The sequence below is a fragment of the Carcharhinus amblyrhynchos genome, chromosome 4 (genome assembly GCF_965287045.1).
Source record: "Carcharhinus amblyrhynchos chromosome 4, sCarAmb.v2.hapA, whole genome shotgun sequence".
Taxonomy (NCBI): domain Eukaryota; kingdom Metazoa; phylum Chordata; class Chondrichthyes; order Carcharhiniformes; family Carcharhinidae; genus Carcharhinus; species Carcharhinus amblyrhynchos.
The window spans coordinates 92,158,443-92,171,883 of record NC_137327.1 but is presented as its reverse complement, the minus strand read 5'-3'; the positions used below and the strand labels follow the sequence as shown (position 1 = coordinate 92,171,883).

Genomic DNA, 13,441 nt, shown 5'->3' with positions numbered 1-13,441 from the left:
CTTCTGGCTCTCCTAATTTCCTTTTTAAGCTCCTTCCCTAAACACATATACTCCTCTAGATCCTTAACATCGCCTTGCTCTCTGAACCTTCTGTACGCCTTTCTTTTCTTTCTGACTAGGTTCATTACAACCTTCGTGCGCCACAGTTCCCGTGACCTACCAAAACCTCCCTGTCTCTTCGGAACATTGTCGTGCAGAACTCCAGACAAACATTGCTTGAAATTCCGCCACCTTCCTTGGGTACTTTTCCCCAAGAACACCTTTTCCAATTTACTCATCTAATTTCCGCCTGATGGCTTCATATTTCCCCTTACTCCAGATAAAGACTTTCCTAGCCTGCCTGATCCTATCTCTTTCCAATGCTATCGTGAAGGAGATAGAATTATGATCGCTATCCCCAAGATGCTGTCCCACTGAGAGATCCGACACCTGTTCAGGTTCATTAGCTAGTACCAGATCAAGTGCAGCCTCTCCTCTCATAGGCTCATCCACATAGTGTGTTAAGGAAACCCTCCTGAACACACCTAACAAACTCCTCCCCATCCAAACCCCTTACCCTAGGGATATTCCAGTTGACGTTTGGGAAATTAAAGTCTCCCATCACGACAACTCTGTTATTACTACATCTCTCCAGGATCTGTTTCCCTATCTGCTCCTCAACATCCCCGTTACTATTGGGCAGCCTATAGAAAACACCCAGCAAAGTTACCGACTCCTTGCTGTTCCTAACTTCCAACCACAGAGACTCCGTACACAATCCCTCCATGGCGTCCATCTTCTCTACAGCCATGACACTATCCTTGATCAACAGTGCCACTCCGCCCTCTCTTTTGCCTCCCTCTCTGTCCTTCCTGAAATATCTGAATCCCGGCACGTGAAGTACCCAGTCCTATACCTGAGACATCCAAGTCTCTGTAATGGCCAAAATGTATTTTTAACCACAATCTGTAACCTCATTGCCCAACACATCCCCCACTCCACCAGCACAATCAAGCTGGGGGATCAACCATGGTTCAATGAAGAATGCAGCAGGGCAGGGCAGGAGCAGGAGCAGCACCAGCACCAGGTATGCCTAAAAATAAGGTGAGAACCTGGTGAAGCTACAACACAGGTCTACTTGCATGCTAAATAATGAAAGCAGCGTGCAATTGACAGAGCTAAACAATCCCACAACCAAGCTCTGCAATCCTTCCTCATCTAATCATGAATACTCAATTAAACAACTAAAAGGAAGAGAAGGCTAAAGAAATATCCCCATCCTAAATGAGGGGGAGGCCCAACACATTAGTGCAAAAGGTAGGGCATTTGCAACAAGCTTCATCCAGGAGTGCTGAGTGGATGATCCATCGCATCCTCCTCCTGATGTCCACAGAATCTCAAATGCCAGTATTCAGTCAACTGGATTCACTCAATGTGATATCAGCAAATGGCTGAAGTACTGGGTATTGCAAAGACTATGGACCTGACAACATTTCAGCAGTAGCACTGAAGATTTGTACCCTGAGTCCTGTTCCAGTATAGCTACAACACTGGCATCTACCTGGCAACATGGAAAATTTCCCAAGTATGTTCTGTCCAGAAAATGCAGGATAAATCCAACCCAACCAATTATCACCCTGTCAGACTACTCTTGATCATCTCCTAACTAACGGAAGGAGTCGCTGACAGTGCTATCAAGCGGCACTTATTCAGCAATATCCTGCTTGCTGAATGTCAGTTTGGGTTCTGCCAGGATCACTCAATCCTGGCCTCATTAAAGCTTTTGCCCAAACATGGACAAAAGAGCTGATGTCAAGAGGTGAACTGAGAATGACCGCCCTTGACATCAAGGCCATATTTGATCTCATGTTGTACAAAGGAACCCTAGCAAAACTGGAGTCAATGGGAGCTGGTTGGAGTCAAACTTAGCACAAAGAAAGATAGATAAAAGTAAATTACTGTGGATGCTGGAATCTGAAACAAAGAGAAAATACTGGAAAATCTCTGGAGGTCTGGCAGCATCTGTAAGGCGACAAAAGAGTTGACATTTTGAGTCCAGATGGCCCTTCGTCAAAGCTCGAAACGTCAGCTCTTTTCTGCCCTTGCACATGCTTAGATTTTCCAGCATTTTCTCTTTTGGTTACAAAGAACAATGGTTGTGGTTCTTGGAGGTCAATCATCTCAGTCTCAGGGCATCACTGCAGGTGTTTCTCAGGGTCATGTCCCAGGCCCAACCATCTACAGCTGTTTCATCAATGATATTCCCTCCATCATAAAGTAAGAAGCGGTGATGTTCACTGATGATTGCACAACACTATTTACAGTTCCTCAGATACTAAAACAGTCCATGTTCACATGCAGCAAGACTTGGACAAAAATCAGGTTTGGGCTGATAAGTGACAAGTAACAACTGTGCCACACAAATGTCAGGCAATGACCATCTCCAACGAAAGAAATTCTAACCATCTCCTCTCGACATCCCCATCACTGAATCCCTCACTATCAACCCTAGGGGATTACCATTGACCAGAAGCTGAGCTGGACCAACCATTTAAATACTGGGGTACAAGAGCAGATCAGAGGCTGGGAATTCTGAGAGTAAATCGCCTGACTTCCAAAACTCTGTGCACTATTTACATGGCACAAGTCAGGAGTGTGATACAGTCGTCTCTACCTTCCTGGGTGAGTGCAGCTTCAATAACATCCAAGACTCAATACCATCCAGGACAAAGCAGTGCCCTTGAATGGCACCCTATTCACTACTTTCAATATTTACTTCCTGCACCACCTATGCATAATGGCAACAATATGTGCCATTTACAAGATGTACTGCAGCAAGCCACTGAGACTCCTTCAACAGTACTCTCCAAACCTGTGACCTCTACTACCTAGGAGAAAGGCAGTAGACACATGATAACACCACCACCTGAAAGCTCCACTCCAAGCCACACATCACACCAACTTGGCACAAGGTGGCACAGTAGCAAGCACTGCTGCCTCACAGCACCACAGACCTGGGTTTGATTCCCAGGTTGGGTCACTGTTTGTGCGAGTCTGCATGTTTGCCCTATGTCTGCATGGGTTTCTTCCACGTACTTTGGTTTCCTTCCACAACACGAAAGATGTGCTGGTTAGGTGCACTGGGCATACTAAATTCTCCCATTCTGGTGCCAAACAGGCACCAAAGTGGCAACTCGGGGATTTTCATGATAACTTCATTGCAGTGTTACTGTAAGACTACTTGTGACACAAATAAACTAACTAACCTAAACATTATATCACCAGCCTTTCACTGTCGCTGAATCAAAATCCTGGAGTTCCCTCTCTAATAACACTATATAAGGGCTGCAGCGTTCCAGAAGGCAGCTCACCATCACATTCTCAGGGGCAATTAAGGTGGACAATAAAAATGCTAGCTCAGCCATCAATGCCCACACCCTGTTTAATAATGAAACTCATTTAATACTTTAACCATGCCTTCTGCCTCCACCAACAGATCTACATTTTGGTCATCAATTAGCTCCAACACTCTTCTAGCAGCCTTTTTATTGTTACTCGGGTCAAAGAGATTTGGATTCCCTTTTATTTTAACCTCCAATCTATTCCTATACTGTCTTTGTCTTGCCTGTTTCTTTTTCTGGTTCCCAACTTTTTAAAATTTGGTTAGATTCACCTCCATTATCAAACTGACATCAGACAAAGTCCAGCTGCATGTCAAATTAAGCACAGTCTCTACTATCCCAGGAATCAATGCACAGTTACAAAAATTACATAAAAGTAACAGAGCCTTGATCAATTTGAAGACGGCCCTTTAAGGGTTTGAAAGCTGATGAAGTTTTCTTCTTGAAACCATTAAAATATTGGTCACCGCCTGCGATTTCCCATTCACATTATGAAATATAGCAAATATAGCGAAGTACATAGAATATTTCTATGAACCTTACGTCAATAGGAAGTGTTTAAGGACATGCAATACTCACTTGTACATAATGTAACAAAGTTGATTCAGGTTTACAGATTCCAAACTTAATAATGCTGGATAGAAGATGCCAGCAGGTGGCAAAATCACCAGGGGCAGACTGTATTTCAAGTACATATCAGATACCTGAGGATGGAATAGCATAAAATTACATGAAGGAACTAGAAATACTTTTAGGACCATCAGGACTAGTACAAGAGTGAGAGAGAGATAGTGCTCCAACGGAAAACAAGAAAGGTGATATTTTTAAGGAGCATCAGCAATTGAGTGTCGATTAAACACAAACTTGCATTTCTATAGCACATTTCATGACCAATGTGCCATAATTGCAACTTTGCATCCTCCATAGTTTTCAGCTCATCCAACTACTATTACAAATATTCTATTCCACATCATGTTCAAAGAGTCATCATCCATCTTCATTGACGTACACTAATGCTCTGACTGCAACACCTCAAATTGTTATTACATTTATACTCCTCTTGAGCCTGATCCCTTTTCCGATCTCTATAATCTTTGCCATCCCTACCCCACTCTGAACTTTATTCTTCTGATTCCAGATTCATAAAATCATGGAATGGTAAAGCACAGAAACAACATTCCCTCTCATTTGTCTTTGCTGTGTTTTTGTTTCTTTTCATGCTACAGTCCTTTAAGATTACTGTGGGACCATGTGTATACCCGTGTTAAAAAGAACATTGGGTGTGCATACCTGGTTTGTTTCTCGGAACCACACGTTACAGATCATTGCATGGCTGCACGTGCTGGCTTGTATTACAATGATGAAGTTTATATGATAATGTTTCAGGGCTCTATCTTTTGATTTGTCAGGCAGTTACAGTTTGTGGCTGGCTTTATAAATTTAGGGTAAATGAAAGGAGCATGTGATCTATGAAGTTTACCTGACTGTAAAAGCCGTGTGGTAATTAGTACGAATTAAGGGATGGCTCTAATTATATAATTGAAAGAGAAGTGACTGATATTTAAACGCAAGGCTATTGTTATGTCATGATGTGGAGATGCCGGTGTTGATCTGGGGTAGACACCGGCTATTTGGGTTAGCAGGTTAGATGTAAAGACTCACATTCTAATCAGTATTCTGTAAACTGTGTGCGCCTTTATAGGCTCTTCTCTGATCAGAACTTTCCATACACCTGACAAAGGAACAGCGTTTCCGAAAACTTGTGGGTTTACTATCAAATGAACTGGTTGGACTTTAACCTGGTGTTGTGAGACTTCTTACTATTGTTATGTCCACAGTCAAAAATTCTTAAAAGGCTCCTAAAACTTATAACAATGTTACCAAAATCCAGATTAATGTGCTGAAACTTGCCCTTTGTTTCTATGATGAAAGGCTGCTGTGGTTAGAGATAATTAATTAACATTTCTACTTGGATAAGATGTTTCCCATTGCCACAGCAAAGGGATTGGAGGAATCCATTTTTGGGATCAAATTGTAAGCTTTCTGATAACATGTACTCCTGCCGCCAACCAGAGAAGTGTCTAAACATTGCACATGCACACTCGACCCACACTGCAATCACCAGTGCATGTGCAACCATTCTTGACAATTTTCTGGTTGGCAGGTCAGAATATGGAGGTTACAGCAAGTATGCCTTGCACTCGATCCATTTACCTCTAGTTACATTGCTGGATGCACACAAGATTGACACACATAAGCAAAGCCTTGAAAATGAACTGTTCCCATTACTATTCTGGCTTTCTGTAGGATCATCATTTGTAGTTGGTTAGGCTCAGTTTGGCGGCTAGCAGGATATTTGATCCAAAGATCATAGGTTCAAGCACATGTTGGGATTTTCTTCTATAGTTCCAAATTACATTTTTTAAAAATTAGCTTTTTTTAAAATCAAAAATGTCCTTTAATTAAATATTCAAATCAACTTTCCTGATTTTTTTGGATGTTGAGAACCTCATTTACTGAAATTTCCTGATGATATTTTCATCATTTACTGAATCATCAGAAGCAAGTTTTAGAAAGGGAACAGATGATAAGCATGTAGTGAGATCCAAGCTTGAGGGGTTTTGAACTATAATTTGAGGGTCACTTAGCTAAAATTTAATAAAGGTCTCCAAGAAATCTCATATGCAACAAATAACTGAAACACTGAAGAAAAAATTGAAGTGAACTTTGGAGAGCTGCAGCATACTTGGTTTGGTTTCAAAAGAAATGAAGAACGTTCAAAAGGATTCTTGGGTGCAATTAAAAGGGGAACTGGATTTGTATTCTAAGACTTACAAACTATAGTGTTAGGTTAATAATGTAGTTCTTTTAGTTTTTCCCCTTAACCATTCACAGTCTCCATGGGGATCAAAGCAGTTGGTAGACCTATGCAATTAATTTCAACCTTTCCCCATTACATTCTGAATTTTACAAGCATGGGGTGGTTGATAATGGTCAGCACTCTGCCTGAGAACAGCCAAAGGGACATGTTGTTTATTACAATTTGCCAGCAAGTACTATCCCATCAGACCATTACTTGCTGTGTACCACACACACTCACGTATGAGCCCAAGGTCTCCACTTTCAAACCTGAAAAATACTGTCTAACTCAAATTACTCTGGAAAGGTATCACAAAAGTTGGAGCAACAGGTGATGTTAGTTAATACCACAAATTTGTATCTTCCCCTAACAATATCAAAAAGATGTTCTGCCTACCACACAAATGAGTAATGTGGTATATTAATTTTAGTATCATTGCAATGCCACGTACCTCAGCTGATATCAGTGGTTGGCAGATTGTAGCAAACAGCACATCTCTTCAGCTGTTCCTAATTGTATAGTCCTAACTATGTTAGGCATTATGGTTTGCACACGTAGATTCAAACTAACAACAACAAAGTTTATGGAAAGAGATGTTCTCTGCACTGCAGAGTACAAACTGAAAGTAAAAAACAGCCTGTGGCATCACCCTAATGATTCCACCATCAAATCATATGATTAGATCTTAAAGCATTCACGCAACACTTATAAATATACGAAAGCAACAGACAGAATACTGACCATATTCAACCAGCGGGTGTTTGAAAAACTGAGAACCAAAAATAGAATATCTAATATTAGGTGTGATTCTGCGGTTGGACAGCACTTAAACAATCCCGTTGTGCACAATCAAGTTAAGATGAGTAGACAGGCATATAATGTAGCTCACTTACACTTACTCAAAGCTACATATATTCATGCACATGGACCAGTCCTCTGCAGGCAAAAGGAACACATCCAAGCATTGCACCTTTCTTTGAATTAAACAAAAGCCTGGGAGACAATAATCTCTCATGAATTCCCCATGGCAAAGCCTCAGCCAGTTTACAGTCAACTTGCCTACCAGGCAGCAACCTTTTCTCATACAATATAAATTGCTGCTCCCTTTGAAATATAGCATTCTTTCTTCTGTCCTGGTGAATGCAAGATGAATTGCTTCAATAGCATGTTTATTTTTTCTGCAATACTCAAATTAAACAGTTGCAAAGAAAAGAGGAACATTAAAGGGCAAAAAAGGGGAGGGTATAGGTGACTTGTGGAAAAATACACTACTGCAGACAAGATGGACCAAATCCTATTTTGATATCAATATTCTTTGACTTTTTTTAAAACATACTGCAGACAGTAATTATTTTTACTCGAGATTCAAACATATTGCCTGCAACCTACACCATCTGGTGGCAGTAAATACATACTGCAGTACAATTCACAAGTATGTGTTAAGAATTCAAAAAACATTCCACAAGTTAAATTCCTTGTAATGGGCATGTCTATCCACAATCATCTATATCCATTTAAACCAGATTCTATGGTTATCACTATCCAAGAGATGGTAATTCAAGGTGATTAAAAAATTTAAAAGGCCCATACAATGCAATTTAAATCTCTCCTTTCATTTGTTGTATTACTCTTAAATTAGTCAGCCCCTCTGAATGCAAAATTCACAAATTCAAAATTTTCAAAAACACTAAGTTTCTATTTTTTGTTACTTGCATTGTTTGGTTCAAATTATTTCATAATTAATTTTAAGCACAAATATTACTTTGAATTATCACAGATGCAATGAAGTATGCTGAAAAAGAAAAACAACAATTGTTTTAAAAAAAATAGACTTTCAAATAAATTGTCATACAATAGCAAAATCCCTGAAGCATACTGATTTAGCTGATCTGAACCAATGAAAAGATTAGCTTATCTCTAGATTTCACATTGGTGAAAGGAAGGGAAAGGGATTAAAATATTAACCAAGATTTTAGTTACAAATTTCATACTGATAGCCTGTCAAATTGTACTTCATCTACTTGGGCTGATCAATAATCTAACACTCAGAAAACAGTTTTCTAAGCACACTCAAATCTCTCACCGTCTCATAAAAATTGAGTATGAAGTGCAGCAGCAGACTGTTGTAAGCCTCCATCTGTAATGCTACCATGGAAATTCTTGTAGTAAACTCCACAAGTTCAGAAATAGAGTTCACTAATCCAGAAAGGAAAACGTTCCTGAAAGCACAGAAAAAAAACTCGGAAGTTTTTCTTGTTTTTATTCCAATTCAATTAAATCAAGGCCAATTCAGAGTCTCAAGTTGAGACATTCCCGATCCAAGCTGACAAGACAGGGCTCTCACCTCCTGTCTTGGGCTTGATCTACATGATCCAAGCTGATTGGAGTAGGCATAGCTCCTCCTCCAAGGCTTGATCTCATTTGCATCTTAGCCAAAAGGTCGAGATGCCGCTTTTAAAAATTGCTTCAAATGAAGCTAAAATGTAACCTAATGACTTCAACCAAGCACAACATGTCGATATTACACTTGATCTTAGCCAAAAGGCCAAGAAGCGATTTTCTCTTAGACTGCTTTATTATGCATACCATCTAAAAGTTAACAAGTTAAAGAATAGCTGAATGAAGGAATTTGAGGAAGTTCCTTTGGGAAGTATGTTGCACCTGAGTGGTTAGTTTACTTAGCTACAATGCAGTAGGGAGATAGGCAGAGACTTAATTCTGAATCTGAACCGTTTACAATTTGAGCCTTGAAGGCAGCAGAAATAAGCTCTTTCTACATGGGTTAGATTGAATGTGAGGGGAGGGGATCACATCTGGACTCAACTATTTGGACAATAAAGCACATTTGATTTGTTCTTTCAGCTACAGAAGTACAATTTCAGGCAGATTAATAAAAGAAAAACAATTAGAGGGAAAATCTAACACAGCATAGCCTTAAAAGATTCAAAACACAATTACCTCATGAATATATTGAGTGAAATGTGAGCAAGCAGTAGCATGACTCCTGTACCTAGTTCAAACCACCCAATTTTTACATGGCAAAACAGGTGAATTATGTAACACCACTGTAGTAGTCAATATTCAAATGAAGTTCATTGCCACTCAGCTATCCACAGCGACACTGAAGCTTACAGCATATCTGAAGCAACTGGCCCATTATATTTCATTAAGTTTCAATGGAGTAAGGCAAGGCTGGAATGCCTCTACATTAATGCCAGGATATTACAGGTAAAACACATGAGTTAAGAGTTAGGATTGACACATGGAATTTTGATATAGTAGGCATCACAGAGATGTGGATGAGGGAGGGGCAGGATTGGCAGCTCAACATTCTGGGATATAGAATGTTCAAGCAAGGATTGTAGAAGAGGAAGAGGTATTGCATTATTGGTTAACAAGTCAGTTACTGCAGTAAGGAGAGATGGTATCTTGGAGCAGGCATCAAATGAAGCTTTGTGGGTACAGATTAGGAATAAAAAGGGGGCAGCCACATAGCTAGGTGTTGATTATAGGCCCCCCCAATAGTGAAAATTTGAGGAGTAAACATATGCACAATTCACGGAAGTGTAAAAACAATAACTAACCTAATTATATTAGGTGATTTCAACTTTCCCACATTAATTGGGATAGACGTAGTGATCAGGGCTTGGATGGAGTGGATTTCTTGAAAGGTGTACAGGAAAACCTTTTAGTTCAATATGTGGAGGGTCCAACAAGAGATGGCACAGGGCTGGGCCTAATTCTGGGGACTGGTTGTTGAGGTGGTGGTGGGGGAGCATTTTAGTGAAAGCAATCACAACATGGCACAATTTAAGCTTGTTATGAACAAAGAAAGAGACAAGTTGCAAAGAAGAGTTTAGGATTATGGGAGATCGGGTTTTAGCAAAATTTGGCAGGACTTGGCCAAGGTAGACTGAGAGCAACAACATGTGGGGAAATCATGAGGTGTTCAAAAAGGAAATGGGGAGGGTACAGGTCCACTATGTTTTCTCTAGGGTGCTAGGAAGAAGTAACTAACCGACAGAACAAGAAAAGAGAGGCTTCTAGCAGGTACAAGGGGAGCAAATCAGCAGAAGCATTGGTGCCGTATAGAAAGTACAGGGTAGCGCTTAAAGTGGCAATTAGGAGAGGGGATATGGGAAAGCTCTGGCTGGTAAAAGTAGGGAAAAATTGAAGATACTTTAAAAGTTTATCAATGGAAAGAGGGTAACCAGGGAAAGATAAGGGCCCAATAGGGATGAAGGGTGCAATCTATGGGTAAAGTCAAAAGACAGTAAAAAGTCTGACAACACCAGGTTTTAGTCCAACCGATTTATTTGATAATACTCACAAGCTTTCGAGGGGACTGCTCCATTCACCTGACGAAGAGGCAGTCCCCTCGAAAGCTTGTGAGTATTATCAAATAAAATCGGTTGGACTAAAACCTGGTGTTGTCAGACTTTTTACTGTGTTTACGCCAGTCCAACGCCGGCATTCCCACATAAAGTCAAAAGACACAGTGTTGAATGAATACTACACATCTATCTTCACCCAAGAGAATGAGGGTGTAGGTATGGAATTCAGAGAAAGACTGCAAGGTTCTGGGGCAAACTGACATAAGCAGTGACAAGATACTGGAGATATTAGCAGGCTTAAAAGTGGACAAATCTCCAGGTCCATATGAATTATGTGCCAGGTTGCTATGGGAGGCAAGGGAGGTGATTGCAGGGGCTCTGACCCAAAATTTTAATTTGTTTCTGGTCACAGGGAAGGTGCCACAAGACTAGAGAACAGTTACTGCAGTTCCACTACTTCAGAAGGGTTGCAGAGATAAACCAGGGAACTACAGACCAGAGAGTCTCACGTCAACGGTAGGGAAACTATTGGAGAAAATTCTGAAGGAGAGAATCTATCTTCACTTGGAAAGATAATGTTGACCAGGGATAGTCAGCATGACTCTGTCGGAAGAAGGTCATGCCTAATAAATTTGATTGAATTTTTTGAGGAGGTGACTAGGTGTGTAGATTAGGGTGGTGCATCAACTGCATGACCCTAATCTACACACCTAGTCACCTATGTGGACTTCAGCAAAGCCAGAGGATCCTTATAAAGAAGGCAAATGCACATGGGAAATAAGGTAATTTGAGGAGGTGGATTTAAATTGGCTTAGTTGTAGGAGACAGAAGGCTGCATTAGTGACTGGAAGTCAATGTTCAGTGGTGTACCACAGGTGATCTGTGCTGGGTTCCCTATTGTCATTTACGTAAATGACATCGGTGATTATGTGAGGATAGGATTAGTAAGTTTGCAGATTGGCCAGGTGGTTAACAGTGAGATTAAAGAAGATATAAACAGGATAGTCAAATGGGCAGATAAGTGGCAGATGGAACTTAATCCTGAAATATGTGAGGTGACACACTTTAGAAGGAGTAATTTGACAAGGAAGAATTCATTGAACAGGATGACATTAGGAAGTAAAGGCTTTCTGGTGTGTCTGTCCATAGATCTGATGGCATAAAGGCATGTTAGTGGAGTGGTGTAAAAGGACATGGGATACTTGCCTTAATCAGTCAAGGTATAGATTACAAAAGCTGGATGATCATGTTGTAATTGTATGGAACTTTGGTGAGGCCACAGCTGGAGTACTGTGTGCAGTTCCGGTTGCCGCATTATAGGAAGGATGTGATTGCACTGCAGAGTGTGTTAGAGGTGATTCATCAGCATGTTACTTGGGATGGAACATTTAAAATTACAAAGAGAAGCGGGATAGACTTGGCTGTTTCTGTTGGAGCAGAGAAGACTGAGAAATGACCTGATTAAAGTGTACAAGATTTTGGGGGGCATAGGTGAATAGGGAGCAGTTGTTCCCCTTAGGGCAGCATAGTGGCACAGTGGTTAGTACTGCTGCCTCACAGCTCCAGAGACCCAGGTTTGATTCCCGACTTGGGTCAATGTCTGTGTGGAGTTTGTACTTTCTCCCCATGTCTGCGTGGCCTTTCGTGGGTGCTCCGGTTTCCTCCCAGTCCAAAGATGTGCTGGTTAGTTTCATCAGCTATGCTAAATTCTTCCTCAGTGTATTCAAACAGGCACCAGAGTGTGGCGACTAAGGGATTTTCACAACAACTTCATTAGTGTTGACGTAAGCCTACTTTTGTCTAATAGATAAACTTTAGTCGAAGGATCAGTCACAAGAAGGCACAAGTTCAAGGTGAGGGGCAGGACGTTTAGGGAGTTGAGGAAAATCATTTTTTACCCAGAGGTGGTGACAGTCTAGAATGCGCTGCCTGCGAAAGTGGTGGAGATGGGTTGCCTCACATCCTTTAAAAAGCACCTGGACAAGCAATTGGCACATCATAACATTCAACACTATGGGCCAAGTGCTGGCAGATGGGATTAGGTAGCTCGGTTAAAGTGATTCGCATGTAGTGCACTCTATGAGCCAAAGTGCCTCTTCTGCACTGTAAAATTTTGTGGTTACATCTGTGTTGATTCTTTGCTAGAGCAGTTCAAATCAAATCCCATTAACAATGCTCAATCAATAGAACCCTGTGTAATCCTCTACTTCAGGATTGTCCAACTTTTTTGCATGGGGGAAAGCCACACTTCAAAACCTCTTCTCACTTAAGGGGCCAATGAGCAAATTTCAGAAAGATAAAGTTTGGCACAACATTAAACATGAATTTCAAACAATACTGAGGTATGAAAAGAAACAACTTGCTGAGCAAAAGAAAAAGAGTAATAAGAAAAGTATTAAATTGTAATAGGATGTGTGTTTCTCGCTCATTTTCAGTGCCAAGGTGCTCACTCAACTCTTCCACACCCACTGTGAGAGCATATCAAAGTGCATGATGGATAGTATGTCTAAGTGAGGGCTCTCAGTGGCCCCCTCCATGCTCTCTCAGCAACCCCCCCACCCCCCCCCAACATGCTCTTTCAGCACCTTCCCTACAAAGGTCCGCCCTCCAACCCCCTCACAATCTCTAATAAAATGTCTCCAGTCACCCAATCAGATGAAAGTGAGCCCTGCTACTGCTGTCTCTCACTCCATTCTGGCATGCCTGAGCCCCACACTGGACACATTGGTCACACTCACTGGCATCTCTGCCCCAGCACCTCTGCACTCTGGGCTGCACTGCTCTGCACTTCCTCTCCATGGGTCATGATCAACAGCCCCACCACCCGTAGCCCCTCTCCTCAGCTACCCAGGTCCTGCTCCTCAGAT

The 13,441-nt window shown here is 41.2% G+C and overlaps 1 protein-coding gene and 1 non-coding gene across 2 annotated transcripts in view; both read right to left on the bottom strand.

Moving 5' to 3' along the window:
- The window catches only part of cenpi (centromere protein I), a 90,960-nt gene that overhangs the window by 23,710 nt on the left and 53,809 nt on the right, over positions 1 to 13,441 (bottom strand). The window contains exons 15-16 of the mRNA XM_080187547.1: positions 8,324 to 8,459; positions 3,960 to 4,084 (exon numbers count right to left, since the gene is read on the bottom strand). Of these exons, the coding sequence (XP_080043673.1) occupies positions 3,960 to 4,084; positions 8,324 to 8,459 (261 nt within the window). The remainder of the gene's footprint in view (positions 1 to 3,959; positions 4,085 to 8,323; positions 8,460 to 13,441) is intronic.
- LOC145342796 (U2 spliceosomal RNA) lies at positions 8,599 to 8,797 on the bottom strand. The gene has a single exon (XR_013886640.1). It is a non-coding gene; the product is annotated as a U2 spliceosomal RNA (small nuclear RNA).